The 16,863-nt window shown below is 61.3% G+C and overlaps 2 protein-coding genes across 6 annotated transcripts in view; one reads left to right on the plus strand and one right to left on the minus strand.

Annotated features, from left to right (window-relative positions):
• Positions 1 to 15: 15 nt before the first annotated feature.
• On the minus strand, positions 16 to 5,867 carry LOC114199951 (uncharacterized). 5 transcript variants are annotated; one of them, XR_003607370.2, is made up of 5 exons: positions 3,785 to 5,858; positions 3,512 to 3,607; positions 2,031 to 2,119; positions 1,199 to 1,757; positions 16 to 810 (listed from the first exon to the last, which is right to left on the minus strand). XR_003607370.2 is itself a non-coding variant. In XM_088016759.1 (5 exons), the coding sequence occupies exons 1-4, from the start codon at positions 3,836 to 3,838 to the stop codon at positions 1,679 to 1,681; spliced, it is 318 nt and encodes a 105-aa protein (XP_087872885.1). In that variant the 5' UTR covers positions 3,839 to 5,867; the 3' UTR covers positions 16 to 755; positions 1,199 to 1,678. The 5 variants fall into 5 exon arrangements, 1 of the variants encoding a protein (XP_087872885.1); XR_003607371.2 differs by having other exon boundaries at positions 16 to 758; positions 3,785 to 5,857; XR_003607373.2 differs by having other exon boundaries at positions 16 to 755; positions 3,870 to 5,854.
• A 6,135-nt stretch (positions 5,868 to 12,002) lies between these two features.
• Positions 12,003 to 16,863, plus strand: part of TTYH3 (tweety family member 3) — a 30,287-nt gene continuing 25,426 nt past the window's right edge. Inside the window, exon 1 of the mRNA XM_028091835.2 lies at positions 12,003 to 12,337. Coding sequence (XP_027947636.1) covers positions 12,215 to 12,337 — 123 coding nt within the window. The 5' untranslated portion in view covers positions 12,003 to 12,214. The remainder of the gene's footprint in view (positions 12,338 to 16,863) is intronic.

Below are 16,863 nucleotides of genomic sequence, written 5' to 3' on the forward strand. Positions count from 1 at the left end.
GACCAGTGCGTGCTCTTTTGGTTTTTAAATACCACCTTTCGTTTTACTTGAATTCTACCAGAGGAGAGGGAACCTGAGGGACTGTCTGGTCACCACACTCAACGCTGGTCGTGTGTGATGGGGTCCACACTCCTGTCGGGTTCCGCACACCAGACACCCAAGCTGGGATTTCCTGGTCTTTCCTGACGCTTGCTGACGACGTGGGTCGCCCGTCCTCCACAGGCTGCGTGGGTCATATCCTCCCTCGTGCCGTGGTGCGGTGTGTCCTACTTGCTCGGACAAGGAGCGCGGTCCGGCCACACCTCCTCTGTGCGGTTCCTCCGAGCTGCAGTGCGGGGCCGAGGCTGCCCTCAGGCTCACCCTGCATCCAAAAGCAGTTGCTCTGCCCAGAGCTACTTGGACGGCTTCTGACTGTCCCCCAGCAGGGCACACGGAGCTCCGAAAAAGTGCATCCTGCGGCTGTGTGGGTTCTCAGGGCATTCTGGAACATTCTGGGGCGTGTCTCTCACCCACTCCTTCATCCTGCAGTGAGTTCTTTGGAAATCGGGAGAGGTCCTGACAAAGTCCCTCAGAATTCTGTGAACTGTGCTTCCTTCCTTCTTTGCCTCTGGGGGCCTGGGGTAAGGGTTCCATCTGTGCGTACGCTTCCAGAATCTTCTACATTTCCATCTGTGACCCGATCGCATCCCTGTCCTTATGTGGTTACTGCTGGTGGACTTTTGACTTCTCTCTCCTGCGTCTAATCTTTCCTCCTCCTGCTGGGGACAGAGAGGAGGCTCTCTGCTCCAGCCTCAATGTCCCATCTTCACCCTGAAGCCCACAGATGTTTAGACCTCCTAGTGACAGGTGACGCTGCTGACCACCCCCCTTCCCTCTGCTGCCACCAGACCCCACACCCCTGCACCCCAGACCCCTGCCACCCACCAGCCACCGTGGTGGAAACCCTCTCCTCCGCTCCCACAGACTCACATGTGCCACATCCTCTGTCATCAACTGCCGCATGGATGGTGGCACCCATACCTTCCTGGCCGACGGCCCGCCACTCCCCAGCCCTGGCCGCCCAGCCGCCCACTCCTCATTGCCTTGGGGACGTCCCAAGACCCCCACCTCAACTCGTCCACAATTACACCCGCTGACCTCACGCCCACTGGGATGGCTGTGGTAGTAAATCACGTCCAAAGTCGTAACATAGACTCACATAACATAACCTCACGCTCTGTCGGTGGGAACGGAAGATGGGTTAGCCACTCTGGAAAACAGGCTGGTATCTCCTCAGAAACGTATCACCACGGGATCCAGCAAAGAACACACCCCGAAGAACTCAAACCAGGGCCTCGAAGAGGCACTCGCACCCCCGCGTCCACTGCAGCAGAGCTCGCCAGTCAGGAGGTGGGAGCAGCCCTAGTGTCCACCGTCGGAGGAATCAACAAGGTGCGGTCTACACACACAATGGGTTATTCTTCGGCCTGAAAAAGGAAGGAGGAGCGGACGCACGCTACCCGGGGGGTGAACCCGGGGGACACGATGCTCGTTGGAACAAGGCAGTCGCAGAAGGACAAACGCTGCTCAATCCCACTCACACGAGGTCCCCGGAGTCCTCAAAACCACAGACACAGAGCAGACGGTGGTGCCCAGGCTGGGGCGGGCGTGGGGGTCAGTGTGTTGTGGGGACAGGGTCTCAGTGTGCGGGGACAGAAGTCCTGGAGCTGGACGGGGCCGTGGCTGCACAAATGTGAACGTGCTCAATGCCCCCGACCCTGAAAAATGGTGAAGATGGTAAATTCTATGTTATATTTTTTACCCCAATTTAAAAATTCTTGTAAATGACATTAGTCTCTCCTCCCGTGCAGGCACACCCCCAGGGACCCCCTCCTCCTCCCCATCCGTGGCGCTCCCTCCCCCCATCACCGTCCCCAGCGTGTCAACAAAATCTCCTATCGCCTTAACCTCCTAAAGATGGCCCGCGTCTGTCCACTCTTCTCAGTGTCCGTCCCTGTGCACAACAGCCCAAACCACCACCTTGGCCTCACCTGCGCGGCTGTGCCCCCTTGTCCTGTGGGCCCAGACTCGCTTCGGCCAGGTCCCATCTGCCGTCAGCCACAGCCAAGGTTCGGGGTGGCTAGGAACAAGCAGGAGATTTGCTGGGGAAGTGGCTTTGCTCTCTGAGAGCCCCGGAGATGCCCTCCCCATGGCCCGGAGTGTCACAAAGCCCATCGAGGACTCCCGTGGCCCCCAGCATAACCACTCACACTCAGGGCACAGGATTCCCCCGTTGTAGCCCGTGGCAAGTTCTACTCTGTCATTTAGTGATGAGACCACTGGATTGCTGTCTGAATTCCCCATCAGACTCCCTAAGTTCCACACTGAGTTTGTGATGCTCATTGCTGGTCCCAAGGCCTAACATAGCACCTGGTACACAGTAGGTGTTCAATAAATGTGCAGAGTGGACACGCAAAGGGCCTAGCAGCTCCTTCCTCCAGCAGAGCTCTTCCAGTGTCTGTCTATGCCCCCAGACGAGGGGTCTGTCTGACCACGAGCTCCCTGAAGATAGCAGGCATACCATTCACCGGTATACTCCCTCAGCAAACACAGAAGGTGCTTAATGCGTGCTGAGCGAAGCACTCTACCACCTGCCAACAGGACCTCAAAGGCAGCCTCAGCTCTCTCTTCTCACTCCCCCGTCCCCCAACCTTACATTCGTTAGGTTTAGATCTGGCTGGAGAATGAGAACACACAAAGCAACAGTAACCCAAACATATTAGAAGTTTCCAAAGGCCCCAGGGAAACAGTGCAAGTAAGATATGGCGGCTTCACGAGTTTCAAAGACCCACGTTCTTGTTGCTTCGCACTCCCAAACACAGGGCTTCAGGGCCCAAAATGGCTGCTTGGGCTCCGGCCATAACTCGCACTCCAGGCAGCGGAAGCAAGGAGAAAGGGGGTGTCCCCTCACTTGAGGACACTTGCACTGGTATCCCATTCGTCAGAGGGTAGCGACTTGCATATCCAGCTGCCGAGGAGCTTGGAAAGTGTTGTCTTTATTCTAGGTGGCCATAGAGCAGTAAAAATGGGAGGTTCTGTTACAAAGGAAGAAGGGAAGGAAAGATCCAGCAAGATGGCCAGCACTCTCCTCCCTGTTCCTCATCTCCCTCCTGGTGCCATGATTCTAGAGTCAGGCCCTTGGGTCTGTCCTCCCCACACTGCCCTGCGGGCCTTGGTTCAAAACCAGTGTAAACACACACCTTCTCTCCCCAGCCGACTCACAGAGGTTCCACGTAGCAGCTTGGATTCCCTCCATGCCCCGGCTTGGCACGCCTCCCCTTGTCTGGCCCTGACCCCTGCCCTCCCCTCCCCCCTCCAGCTGACCCCCTTGCACAAGCAGTGTCCTGCCCCCCCCCCCGCCGGGGCCAGCCCGCACGGCCCTGGGAAGCTCTCTGGGCTCAGCCCCTCCTTTGTCTGTGTTCTCACAGAGTCTGCGGTACGCCAGGCACTGAGGGAGGAAGGCACAGTGTACCTTCAAGGACCAGAGTTCATCTGTTTGCACGTCTGTCGACTGGGCGGAGCTCAGTTCCTGTGCCCGGCAAATATCCACCTGCCCAAGCGCCAGGCCCTGCGCGGGCAGACCTCTGGCTGAGTCCTCCCCACCGGGGTGGCGAAGGGTCCAGGTGCAAGAGGCCCGGGGGCACAGAGTGCAAAGCGGGCAGTAGCCAGGGGGTCCAGGGGAGGGAGTGAGGGGCGAGGCCGGGTGGGGGGGGGGCTTCCCACCTCGGGAGGCATCAGTCCTCACCCCGGAGATGGAAGGGGCTCCAGGGTGGCCGAAGCAGAGGCTGCAGGGGGGCATTGCCCATGCTGCTGAGGGGTTCGGCTCTCACCCTGAGAAGCATGGGAGCAGGCTCCGATTTGCATTTCAGAAGGTGAAGGACCTGCTGGCAGCTGGGAGGGCGCACAATGGCTCAGGGGCTGGTGAGGAGCCCTGTGAATACTGTTCTCCGCCCGCCCCCCCCCCCCAGTGCCCACCGGAGCCCCATGAAGCCAGCCCCTGCCAGCCACCCCCGCAGGAGAGAGCAGAGTGTGGGGCATCCCCGGGGAGGGGGTGGGGGACGCCTGGCAGGCGGGGAGCTCGTTTCCAGCACAGCCCCTCCTCAGTGATCTTGGTGTGTTCCCAGGGCCCTGCTGGAGTAGAAAGAGGGGGCAGGCAGGGAGGTGAGCCCAGCGGGGCCTCCTCGTCCATGTGCCCATCCGCCCCGCCCATGCTGCAGAGCCAGCTGGGGTATCTGGGGAGGAAAGGGGTCCTGGGCCTGCAGGCAAGAATCCAGGCCAAGAGTTGCAGCCAGACCACCCTGACCGGTGACCGGGGGTGACCTGAACCTCAGCTTCCCCGTCTGTAAACAAGGGAGCGACAGGGGCCGCGTCTCTGGGAGGCGGTGAGCAGGTGGCCGGAGCGGGCCTGTGCCAGCCAGGGCAGCTCTCGGAGAGCACGATGACGTCCGCTCCCGAAACAGGCACGGTGCACCCGTCAAGGGCCTTGGCTCCGGAAGGCTCCGCCTTGCTCCTGTCCTGACCCCTGCCTCTCTGCCCCTCCGGGAGGGAGAGATGGCCGGGGAATGGCACGATCCGCGCCCCTCATGCAGCCGGGGCTGGTGAGGACAGGCTCAGGCGAGGAGCGCAGCCCCCTCGGCCCCACGTTCCTGGTGGCCCAGAGGAGGCGGGTCCTCTGCCGGCCCTGGTTGGGCTGACATTTCCCTCTGGAGCCAAGGCGATCAGGAGGTCTCCGGGGCCTCCCAGAAGAGGCAGCCCACCCTGGGGAGGGCGTCGCAGGCTCAGCCCGACTCCCTGGGCCCCACCCTGACCGGGGAGGCCGTGTATGAGGGAGCGAGGTTTGTCTGAGCCCACGTGGAGTCTGGGCGCCCAGGGCCCCCACGTGGGGAGGCAGTGGCTGGCCTCCACCCAGGCGAGGGAGGACGCAGTGGCTGTGGCGTGACTGACAGGCCCCCAGGGGACACTTGGGCGCATCACGTGAGGGAACAGCTTACAGCGAGGGGAGGAAGCCGGGTTTCAGCTGTGAACATCCCCTTTCCAGGGCAATCCTGGCTCCCACCCAGGCAGGGAAGCAAGATGGGCCTCCTGTTGCAGACTGGGGGCGGCGGAGGGGGGGAACCGAGGCTTGGAAGGCTGCCCAGCCGAAGGGTCTCAGCTCTTGGAAGGGGAACAGTGTCACCAGACAGCCCAAGCCTGGGAGGAGCTAGCAGGGCTCGGAAAGGGGAAGGAAGAGCCCAGCCCTCCCACGGCCCCAGGCGAGAGGCCCCGATCCCTCCCCTCGCTGCTGGCCTGCTCCAAAGGTCCCAGAAAGGCGTCTTCTCTCCCGAACACGGGGACGGTGTGATTGACAGTCCATCCTCCCAACAGCTGCCTGGCCAGCCTTTGTCACCCGCTTTGAAGCCAGAGTCCCCTTCCCGCGGCTCCTGGAGACAGGGACGAGGTTCCTGAGCTGCCAGGAGGAGACCGCGAGTGCTGCAGCCTCAAACACCCGCTTGTCCCAGTGGCTCGCGTGCAGTTTGTCCGCCGGGGAGGAAGGGCGTGTCCTGGCCAACCAGAGCACATCCCTCGAGAGCACCAGGACTTGAAGAAATTTGGAAGCCCGAGCAGTCAAGACAGACATGGCCACGGCCCTGTGTCCACGCCTCCCTGTGTCCATGCCTGGTTCCATCCTGACCATTGTCTCTGGGCTTGGCTGTGACTGGCTCTGGCCAACGAAGCATTCTTAAATGGGACAGGAGCATACAAGTGCGTGTGTTTCAGGGCTCATCTTCCCCAGCCTCCCCGAGACACCAGGGAGGAAGCCAGCCATAGCCATGGCTGGAGCCGTGGGGCCCGCTGAGTCAGCGCCAACCTCCAGCCCCGAACGAGGCCATCTGAGACCGTCCAGCACCAGCGGAGCTGCCCCCGTGACTGCAAGGGACTCTGGGCAACAGCAGCCCAGGAGCCGCCCAGCTGACCCCGAGCAGCTGGCCCCCAGAGCCGTGAACAAACAGGGCCGGGGTTGTTTTAAACCACCGAGTTCTGGGGCGGCTCGTTCTGCAGCCGTAAGTAAGTCATACGCTGGCCTTTCCAAAATCCATGACTTGGAGGGCTGCACGGCAGACAGAGTTAGACCAGAAATGTCAGGAGGCAGGGGTTTCCGTCTTGTGTCTGTAACTGATTCCCTGAGCCCTCCTTCCCCCTCCTGACACGGGGGTGGCGGTCATCCCTCTCGTGCAGGGGTGAGCGGGACCCGAGTGTGACAGGGGAGTCAGCTGGGAGTCTGAGGGCACTGTTTCTCACCTCACCTGTCACAAGTTTGGAGAGCTCCCCAAACCACACAGAGATTCGAGAACTCCCTAGAACGACTCATGGACTCACCGTTTCGGTTCATTACATCTAAGGATGAAAATCAGCCAAAGGGAGCACTGCAAGATGGCCGTCCAGGAGGGGCCCACAGGGGAGGTTCCTGTTGCCCTCGGGGTGTGTGACCCTCCGGCTTTGACGTGTGACCAAAGGCATGGACTGTGGCCAGCTAGGGGGGCCCACCCCAGCCCCAGCGTCCACAGTTTGTGTGTGGATTCTGTTACGTAGGCATGATGGATGGATGGATGGATGGATGAGTGGATGGATGGATGGGTGGATGGATGGATGGATGGACGGGTGGATGGATGAGTGGATGGATGGATGGATGGATGGATGGATGGATGGATGGGTGGATGGATGGATGGATGGATGGATGGATGGATGGATGGATGAGTGGATGGGTGGATGGATGGATGGATGGATGGATGGATGGATGGATGGATGGATGAGTGGATGGGTGGAGGGATGGATGGATGGGTGGATGGATGGATGGATGGATGGATGGGTGGATGGATGGATGGATGGATGGATGAGTGGATGGGTGGATGGATGGATGGATGGATGGATGGATGGAGGGATGGATGGGTGGATGGATGGGTGGATGGATGGATGGATGGATGGATGGGTGGAGGGATGGATGGATGGGTGGATGGATGGATGGATGGATGGATGGATGGATGGATGGATGGATGGGTGGGTGGAGGGATGGATGGATGGATCGATTGCCCACATGGTTACAGGTCTATTGACGCTGTGTGACCCAAGCCCCCATCCTAAATCACACGGCCGGTCTTTCTGATGTGCTGAGTCCCCGCCCGAAACAAAGACACAGCCTCCAGACATGCCGAGGATCTCCCTGGAGCTGAAGGCAAAGGCCGGACCTCAACTTGGACCAGGACAAATTGTTCACTACCCAGTGGCCCCGTGGTGCCTGCCACGAGGGTAACGCTGTCTCCAGGTTCCTGGCTTGGGACTCAGGGCGAGCAGCTTCATGTTCTGGGCTTTGGTTTCCTTGTGTGTAACATGGGGGAGTGATGACGGTTCCCTCGTGGGCTGCAAAGATGAGCCGTCTGGCTCCGGCCCGGCGTGTTTGTGCGGATGGCTGTGCTGTGTCCTGTATGTAATCTCGCTCCTTGCATGAGGAGAGCCAGTGAACGCAGCTTCCTGCCTTGTTGATGAGCCAGGGTTGCGGTTTGGAACCTCCGTCTTTCCGGCTGTAAAACGGGGACGCAGGGCTTAGCGAGCATAAAGCCCCCGAGGGTGACACGGGTTTCCAAAGGGCTCGTAGTTGGTGGACCAAGCCCGAGAGGAGCCCCAGGTCCCCCCCGTGATCCTTGGCACAATGCTCATTGCAGTGAGACCTCGCTGCCGGGCTGGGCTGAGGGGCTGTGGGGAAATTCGCCCCACCTCGGGGGGAGGGTGTCTCCGTGATTCCTTTCCATCTGGGTGCCAGTCTTCTCTCATATCAGCCTGGGGCCAGGAGACCAGCCCTGTCAGTGCTGCACACTGGGCACGGAGTAAGGAGGCCCTGAGCAAGACGAGGCTTGTATGCTGGGACGTGGGCCGGGATCCCTGGCTGCCAGAGGCCATGCCTGCTGATGTATCGGTTCCGGGGCTCTCTGGATGGGCAAGGCTGCCAGGGAGGTGGTTCCAGACAAGCGAGGGGTGCTCACCTCCTCACTCTGGCTGGGTCTGTGTTCGGCTCGCTCTGTGGACCCCTCAGGGACCACACCAGCTGGCATCTCTCCACCGGGCCACCTTGAAAGCAGTGCTCCCGAGGCTTTCCCGTGGGCCAGGACCCAGGAGCCAGGTGTCTGCAGGGAGTGGGCGTGGGCCTGGCCATGCAGGGGAGCGTCACCCAGCCACATCACAGCAGGTGCCAGGGAAACCCGGCCGCTGGCTTTCTCTTCTCCCTGCCAGTTCTCATGAGTGCTATCTCCATGGAAAATGTGAACCTCTCGGGAAGGGGTCCAAAGGCGGGGGACGCCATTGTTCTGGCTTCCGCCCCAGCATCTGGGGACCCGGCCCTGCCTGGCCTTTCTCCTGGCGCCCACAGGTCTTGGGACAGCCATTCAGGAGCGTCAACCCAGCCACCTTCCTGGCCTGGGACACGGAGCCTGGGGAGTTCTGGCCTGGCCTGCCCTCCCACCCCCTTCCAGATGCCTCTACCAGATGCTTCCAAGCAGCTTTCCCGGTCTCTGTCCTTCACTCACAAACTTGACTTCACCGGAAGGAAGGAAGGAAGGGAGGGAGGGGCGGGAGGGTTGCAGTCGTATTGTGTGCGTGTGTAGGATCTGCATAATGATTCTGACCGTTTTTAAGTGAGCAGTTCAGTGGCGTTCGGTACATTCACAATGTTGTGCAGCCACCACCTCTCTTCCCAAAATATCCCCATCACCCCGAGCAAAAACCCCAACACCCATAACCAGTCACTCCCCGTTCCTCCCACGCCCGCCACCCCAGCCCCTGGCAACCACTCGTCCACTTTCGGTTTCTAGGGGTTTGCTCACTCTGGACGTTTCTTAGAAGCGGAATCACACGAGACGTGGCCTTTGGGGTCTGGCTTCTGTCACTCGGCGTCACGTTCTCGAGGTTCATCCACGTTGTAGAGTGAGTCTGTGCTTCATTCCTTCCATGGCTGGGTAGAATACCCCGCTGGGAGGCTGCACCCCATCTGTCCACCCACGGATGGACACGTGGGTGGTTTCCGCCTCTCGGCTGTCGAGAACAGTGCTGCTATGCGAGGTCGTCTTACTGGCTTCTCACCGGCCCCTGAGCTACGCATGACTCTGCCCGTTTCAGCCCCGAGAAGGCGAAGCCTCACAGAGGATCGGAGATGGGCGTGTGGGAAAGTTAACTTAGGAACAGGGGAAAGAAGAGATTCAGGGCTTGGAGGTGAAGTCCTGGGAGCCCCAGAATGGTGCCCACTCACGGAGCGCACCCGGGAGCCCGGCTCCTGATGCGGTCTCCAGACACGGCCTCCCCCATGCCTCCTCCGCAGGACATGCGACGGGTGTTAATCCCGTCTCAAATACAGGACACTAAGGCTTATCTGTCTCCCACCTGTGTGGATGAGGAATAAGTGTCTTCATTTCTGAGCCTTGAAACCCCTCTCTCCTGCCCTTTCCCCCTCTGTGATGAGGGCACCTGGCCTTGGGCCGGAGGACACGGTGGGTGTAGACACTCCAGGGGCGCCTGGCTCCGGGCTGCTCAGCTGGGGACTGCCCGCTATCTTCCTTGCCTTCACGGACCGGCCGTGCTGAGGCCTTCGGGGCTCCCGGCCCCGGGTCCCCATGGTAGAGGGGATGGGATGCCCAGCAGCTTATCGCCTCCCAGGATGCCCCAGCTGTTTTCCTAGCTGGGAGACGACTAGCTGTTTCCTCATCCGCTGCCTTCTCCTGAGCCACTGCTGAGTCACTCAAAGTATGTCCCTTGGCGCCCTGGTCAGTGCCCTGAGTAGCAGACTGAGTCCTCCCTGACCTCTAGGCCCACTAGGACCCTCCTTCAGGTCATTCCATTTCTGGCCAACAGCACAAGGCTGAATCTTTGTTCCTTGGTTGGGTGGTGATTCTCACGCCTCCAGAGCAAGGTTGGGCCCTGGGCCTCACTTTCTCCATCTGTAGAGTGGGGCCAGAGTCTGGCCACAGTCACCTAGGACAGGCAGGAAATACCACTGTCACTCGAGCCAGTGCCACCAGACCCACGGAGGGCGGGGTGGGGACAGGCCTTCCTGTGCCCTTCCCCCCCGACCCCGTATTCTCCCTTTCCCCTTTGCCCTTCTGGGTGCAGGAACCCCATCTCTGCTCCTGTCTTCATACGGTGTTTCCCCCTGTGTCTCTGTATCTCCTAGCCGACGTGTCCAAATTCCCTCTTCTTATGAAGACACCACCATTGCATTGGGGCCCTCCTTAATCTGGTATGACCTCAAAACTTGATCACATTTGCAACGGTCCTATTTCCAGATAAAATCAGTCACAGGCACCAGGAGTTAGGACACGGACATATCTTTTCTGGGGGGGGGGGGCACACAAGCCAACTCAGTACAGCTGCGTTATCATTTCCTATGTTTGGGTCAGGATTTCTGGCCTTATCAGCGGAAAATGCACAATATTTGGAGGCTTCTAGAAACACGGAAAAGAGCTCATAGACTCCATGCCTCTCCAGGGGCACCCTGGTGGGCCGGCCACACTGGTGTTGGGGGCATGCGAGTCGGGGTGAAGCAGGGGGTCTGTGGCTGTGTGACCTGCTGCTTATAATCAGAAACTATGCCCTTTAGGGATGGAGAATATGACCTCTCTCTTTCTGCCAGGCCATTATTCCCCAATGGGGTGGTACCTAAATAATCCCGAGGGTAGAAACCACAGTTTTGCAAAGGCCTCTCCTATGCCCACAGGCCTTTGCAGGAGGCTGAGTGAGGCCACCCAGCTTTATTACAAGAAAACAGACAAGTCAGGGCAATCAGGTGAGCAGAGGGACAGGCCTTTTGGGAAGCCACTGCCCAGTTATCTGCAAGAGCCCGGCCCAGCCTGCCGGAAGGGGCCCGTCTGCCCACAGAGCTGGCTGAGCCAGAGCAAAGCAGGTGGCAAAGTCCCAGGTGTAGGGAAGGACCTGTTTCTCAGAATGCAAGAGGTCCAGAAATAATGCCGCAGGGTGGTGACAAGCCAGAGCCAAGATGATATGAACCTACTGCCCTGGGGTGCAGAGAGAGGGGCGAGCCGGGGCCAAGTACTTAGAGCATTTCCAGCCTCCTCTGTTCTTGGGGCTCCCAGCTCGACTTTAATAAGCATGATGATGCCTATTAGGAAGTGTGGCTATGTGGCTCCAAAGTCCACGCTGGGCCCTCCCTGGCCGTTGCCTTCACTTCCAGGCTCAAGGAGGCCAGGACAGAGCACTGTGTTTCTCTTGGGTCTTAACAGAAGACGCCACCTTCCCCAAAGGGGTGGCCAGGCAGGGACTGGATCTACGCGTCCACCCCCTTACACACTCTACTGGGTCACGCTTTGATGTCCTGAGCACTTAGACTCATTGTACTTCCCTTTCACAGACAGGGGCATTGATGAACAGAGAGCATATGTAACTTGTTCAAGATCACACAGCCATCGATGACCAAGTCCGACTGTGAGTCCAGACCATCGTTATTTGACAGACAGGCTTGCGGGCTACACAGGCTGCGTGCGGGGGAGGCCGGCCCAGCCCCTCCAGGCCGACCCCCGCAGAAGCTCAAGGAACGTGCAATGGTCGAGCCAACGAGCGAGCTCCCGGAGAAGCACGGCTAGGCGAGTGGACGTGCTGCCAGGGTTGCAGCTCCCGCCCCCACCTGCGGGTGGAGAGACTGCGCCCCTCGGCCGCGGGAAGGGGCCCCCCTGGTGGGCGGAGCCTCGTCCAGCGAGCCAATGGCGGGACCGGGGGCGGGCGCGCGGGGGGGCGGAGCCAGCGGGCGGTGGGCCGGCGGACAGAGGGGCAGGGCCGGCGGTCGGCGGGCCAATGGCGGAGGGGGGCGGGGCTGGGGGCGGGGCGGGGCCGACGGGCGGCGGGCCAATGGCGGCGCGAGGGCGGGGCGGCGGGCAGCGGGCGGGGGCGCGAGGAGGCGGCTGCTGCGGCGGCGGCGGCGGCGGCGACGGCGGCGGCGGCGGCGGCGAACAAAGAGGCGGCGGGCGCGGGCGGCCGAGCGGAGCCGAGCGCTGCCGAGCCGGGCCGAGCCGGGCCGGGCCGGGCCCAGGAGTGTGCGGGCGATGCGGGCGGCCAGGCGGGGGTTGGCGGACCCCTGAACCCCTCGCCCCCTGGCCAGCGAGGGAGCCCCACGGCGGCACGCGCCCGAGACGGCCAGCCCGCCATGGCCGGGGTCAGCTACGCGGCGCCCTGGTGGGTGAACCTCCTGCACCGGCTCCCCCACTTCGACCTGCGCTGGGAGACCACCAGCAGCCAGTTCCGGCCCGAGGACACCGACTACCAGCAGGTGACGCGCCCCCCCCCGGGTCGGGGGTCAGGGCCCTGGGTCACGGCCCCTCCGTTCGAAGGTCTGAAGACTCCCGAAACCCCCCTCCCTAATCGAGGGTCTCGGGAGTCCCCCTCCCCGAGGGTCGCCGTCGCCCCCATCCTCCTGGAGGGTCACGGCCTCTGCCTTCTTGTGAGTCACAGCCCCCTTTCTTCTCCAGGGTCTCCTCCTGCGTCCTGGGGCTCCCCTCCACGAGCGTCTAAAGACCCCCATCCTGCATCGAGGGTCCACGGCCCTCCTGCAGATTCTAGCTTCCTCCTCTGGTGTCACTTAGGCCCTCCTTTCTGGGGTCATATGCAGCCTCCTCACTTCCCTCCCTGGAGCCCCCTCTGCCAGCCGTCAGCTCCAGCCCAGGCCCCTGCCCAGCACCTGGGGCAGCCCTGAGCTGGGGCCCTGCACAGCCCCCAGCCCAGAGGAGCCCCGGGCTCTGAGACCAAGCTGATACCTGAGAGCACAGGGTGCAGCCGGGAGGGGATTCCTCCCCCCCTCCTCCCCCCCCCCCAAGCTGGGGAATCCCATGCCCTGCCAAGATTTTGGTGGGTGAGTGAGCTGGGCAGATGCCAGCCCTCTCTGGCCCGCAGTGACCCCCTGCTGGATGGCCAGGTGCAGTGACACCTGGCCTGCCAGGAGCCCCTGAGGAAGGGAGGCCCGGCCACAGGAACCCGAGGTGGGCCTCCGTCAGGGAGGCTGGAAAGGGGCTGAGCCTGGGCAGAGTGGGGAGCAGTGGAAGCCTTTGCAGCCTTCTCCCCAACGGGCCTGCTCCCCCAGCCCTGCTGATCTGTTTCCAAGCAGACTAGAAGGGGGCCAGGGGTTGCCCAGGCATGCCCAGAGACAGCAAGATTTTTATAAAACTCGACGCCCACGTTCTAGAAGCCCAGCCTTGGGGTGCTGACCAGTGTGGGAACAGCACCCTTCTGTGCTCCCCGGGGCCTTCCTTATGTCTTGGCTCTGTCACGTCCGTTCCCTGGCACCCGCAGGCCAGGGGCCATGCTTTACTTTAGGAAGTTCTCTGCCAGTTATCAGTTGGGAAGCTCTGGGGCTGCCCCTGGGGCCACCTGGGGTGTCTGGGATCCGCACAGAGCTGGCCTGCGGGCTGCACCTGCCATGCTGCCAACCTCGGTTGGGCCGGCTGCTTGCCCCCCCTGCCCTCTGGGGCTCCTGGGATACGTTGTGGGGAGTGAGTGAGGGGCGGATGCCTACAGCCTGTGGAGGCCTCCAGAATGGTGGCTGCCCCCTCCCTCCCCCCGCCCCCCCCCCCCCCCCCCCGCCACTCAGTCTGACTCCCTGCAGGGCCCTGTGCCGCTGAGAGGTCCCTCGTGTCTGCCCCCAGCTTCTGTGAGTACTGTTCCCTCCTCCGCTGTGGGAGGGCTCTGACTCACTCTCCTGCCTCCTCTCTGCGGAGCAGAATTAGCCACTGAATAATTCACGGCGTGGAAACCAGCCTGTCTCCATCCCCCGCCGCCTCCGCTCCTGGCTGGGGGCTGTAGAATGAGCCAGGCCTGGACATACATCCTGCCCCTGCCCTCCTGTGCTGGTGCTTTTAGGCGAGCACTTGAGCTCTCTGATCCTTCATTGTCACATCCCAAAATCTGGGCTGGCCCACTTTTGTGGGGTCGCAGTGGGGGGTGCAAGGGCCCTGTGCCCCTGCTCCATTTTTGGTTGCAATAGACAGAGCTCCTTTCCTGCATGGCTGGGCAGTGGGTCAGTGCGAGCCATGGCCTGCAGCCCCTTCCTGCCTCCCCCGGTGGAGTATTCCTCGCTGCGGTTGGGGGGCAGCTGTTCCCATCCCATTTCCCTCTGGTGGGTGATAGAGCCCTCAGCCTCCTGACCCAGGCACCCCCTCTTGGCCTGGGAGCCTGTTACACAGGCCCCCACCTGGGCTACCGGATCTGGCAGCCCTGTACCCCCCCATGTGGGCTGGGTCCAACTGGGGAGGAGGGCTTCTGCCTTCTGGACTACCCAGGGGATGAGTGGGGCCTCAGTCCAGGGAAGAGGGGGTGTGTGTGGCATGAGGAGACCAGCCTTTGCTATTTCCTGCCCCCACCATCCACTGCTGGGAGCCCTGGTAAAATCCACTGGAAAACCCCATGAGCTAGGCCGTTTTGGGACACTGTGTGGGGCTGTCTCTCACCAGCCCTTTCTCACACAAGCCTGGGAGATGAGGATGATTGTCTCCATTGTACAGATTAGCAAACCGAGGCTCAGAGAGGGGATTGGCTCAGAATCACATAATGAGTAGATGGTAGGAGCCAGAGTCAGTCGTGGGAGGGTGGGGGCCTCCGGGGTCCCCCTCTGCCGGCCCCCTGCAGGGGCTAGGAGCCGACGCAGGGCGATTCTGAGGGCTCCCAGGGTCCTGGCTGGTCCTCCACTGGGGACTTTGGAGCCTCTGCAGGAGCAAGGATGGCATTTCTCTTGGGGCTGAGGGTCTCAGGTTCCCATGTTCCCAAGGCTGCCATCCTGGAGAGGAGGTGCCCCACGGCCTTTGCATCCATCTCTTGGGGGCCCGTGAGGTTTGCTGAATGGACAGATTACAGGGAGGGTGCCACTGTGGTTTGTGTGGGGGCTGATGGGGATCTGTGGGAAGGCAGATACTGGAAGGAGGCAGAGAAGCTTCTGGAGTTTGCTCTGTGCTACCCCACCCCCCATCTGCCTGGCAGGAGGGGCTGCTGATCTGGTTCCCCTGGGGCTGGGCCCAGAGCTCCCCGCACCAGGGGTGGCTCAGTGGGGGGGGGGGACTCTCATTTTTGGGGGGGGCAGTGAGGAGGATTGCAGGCCCAGAGGAAGGAGGAGACTCCCTAGTGGCCATCACGGCTGAGTGGAGCCGGCTGGGCCCCGTGTGTGGGGCCTGATGTGGCCTGAGGCCAGCCTGCTCTGGTGATGGTAGGGCCTGTCCTGGCTTTGGGCAGGGGTCCCGGAGCCTCCTCTTCAGGCTGGAGAGTGGGGGCCCGGGCACCAGCTCTGTTGCTTCCTACTTGTGTGACCTTGGGTGCGACCAGCCATCTCTCTGGGCTTCCCTCAGGGTGTCTGCCCCATCAGTCCCCACCAGCCCTCATGACTCCCCCTCCCAAGCCTCTCCACACCCCTGCGTCCTGAGACAGAAGTCAACTTCACTCCCTTTGCCCTTAGCCTCTCTTATCCGTGCTTGTTCCCTCTGCCAACTCGGGGTTGGTGGGGGTGGGCTGGAAGCTATGAGGTGCCAGAGGCATCAGGACAGGGCTTTTAGGAGCTCAGTGGTCAGGGAAGGCTTCTTGGAGGAGGTGCTACCAGGCCTGCCGTGGAGGGTGTCAGCTAGGCCGTGAACGTCCTGAGACCCTAAAGATAAGACTGAAGTAGCCACGCATAGACCTTGGGGAAGACAGTTCCTGGCATCAGGAAGAGCACATGCAAAGGCCCTGAGGCAGAGAGAAGCCTGAGCCTCAGCCCCAAATAAGGGAGTCTGAATGTCCTGCCTTGGGATGTAGTGAGCACTCTGTGCCTGGAGGTGCGTGAACCCAGATCTGGTGTCTGCTTAGAGGGCATTTTGAGCTCTGGGTCCTATGACCGTCGGGGGCCAGTGGTCTCCTAGCTATGACCACAGACTCCAGCAAGTTCAGTCGCGTCCCTGACTGCAGGCTGGTGGTGGCATAGCAGCCGTGCCCTGTGGGTGGGCCAGCCCTGTTCTCACCCTCCTCACTGATCCAGAGGTTCAGAAAAGTGTGGGTCGCCTGTCTTCTCATTTACAAAACTGATAAACACTCATGGAACATTTGGAAAATAGGAACAAGCGTGAAAAAAACCCCCCAAAAGCCCCTCTGGCTGGATTCTGTCCATGCAGAGTCCTGTGGGGTGGGTGTCACTTAAAACTACATTCACACCGTGCGCCCTTATTGTCACTGCCTTTTGGACCCTATTGTTGGCCCTTGGTTCTTGACGCTTGGTCAGCGTCCCATGGTGACAGTCAGGATGCTGAGGCTGCAGGTGACAGAAACACACCAAATGAGACAGAGCTTACTGAGGAGTGGGCGGAAGCTTCTAGAGTACCCCGTGCACGGACAGAGCTGAGGAGCTGGACGTTGGGGATGCAGGGGTGGGGGGACAGGGTAGCCCCTGTGGAACAGATGGACTGTTTCCTTGTTGGCGGGGGAGGGGGTTGGGGGCGCGGCCTTTGGTTACCTCTGTGACCAGGTCTGCACCTTGGTGGCAGTGTGGGTGGGGGAGGTCATGGGAAACTTGGCATTGCTGTGGAGTCAGCATCATCGGGCCCCATCCTTCTGCCTGGTTTTCAAGGGTCTGGGGAGGTGGTGAGGAGCCCGTGTCCCCAGTGCTGTAGTGCTCTGCGCAGGGGACGGGCAGGAAGGGACATGAGCTGTTTGGCCCCGGCCAGGGGCCCTTGGGCAGGCTTTGGGCAGGCTGCGCTGTGGCTCTTAGCCCGGGCCGCAGTTGCGCTGCCAGAGGGGCCCCTGCTGTTCTTTTTCCCAGCATTTCTCTGGGCGGCCACACAGTGGCCC

Source organism: Eumetopias jubatus, unplaced genomic scaffold (genome assembly GCF_037043125.1).
Source record: "Eumetopias jubatus isolate StellerSeaLion01/CBP00866 unplaced genomic scaffold, mEumJub1_p1.0 scaffold_12, whole genome shotgun sequence".
Lineage (NCBI taxonomy): Eukaryota > Metazoa > Chordata > Mammalia > Carnivora > Otariidae > Eumetopias > Eumetopias jubatus.

Excerpts from the sequence above, each read along its gene's own strand:
- LOC114199951 (XM_088016759.1), bottom strand. The coding sequence starts at position 3,838 with ATGCCCCCCTGCAGCCTCTGCTTCGGCCACCCTGGAGCCCCTTCCATC. Across the intron at positions 3,608-3,784 it reads GAGCCCCTTCCATCTCCGGG|GGCCTGGCGCTTGGGCAGGT; the intron begins GTGAGGACTGAT and ends CTGCCCGCGCAG. Across the intron at positions 2,120-3,511 it reads ATGAACTCTGGTCCTTGAAG|CCACCCCGAACCTTGGCTGT; the intron begins GTACACTGTGCC and ends GCTTGTTCCTAG.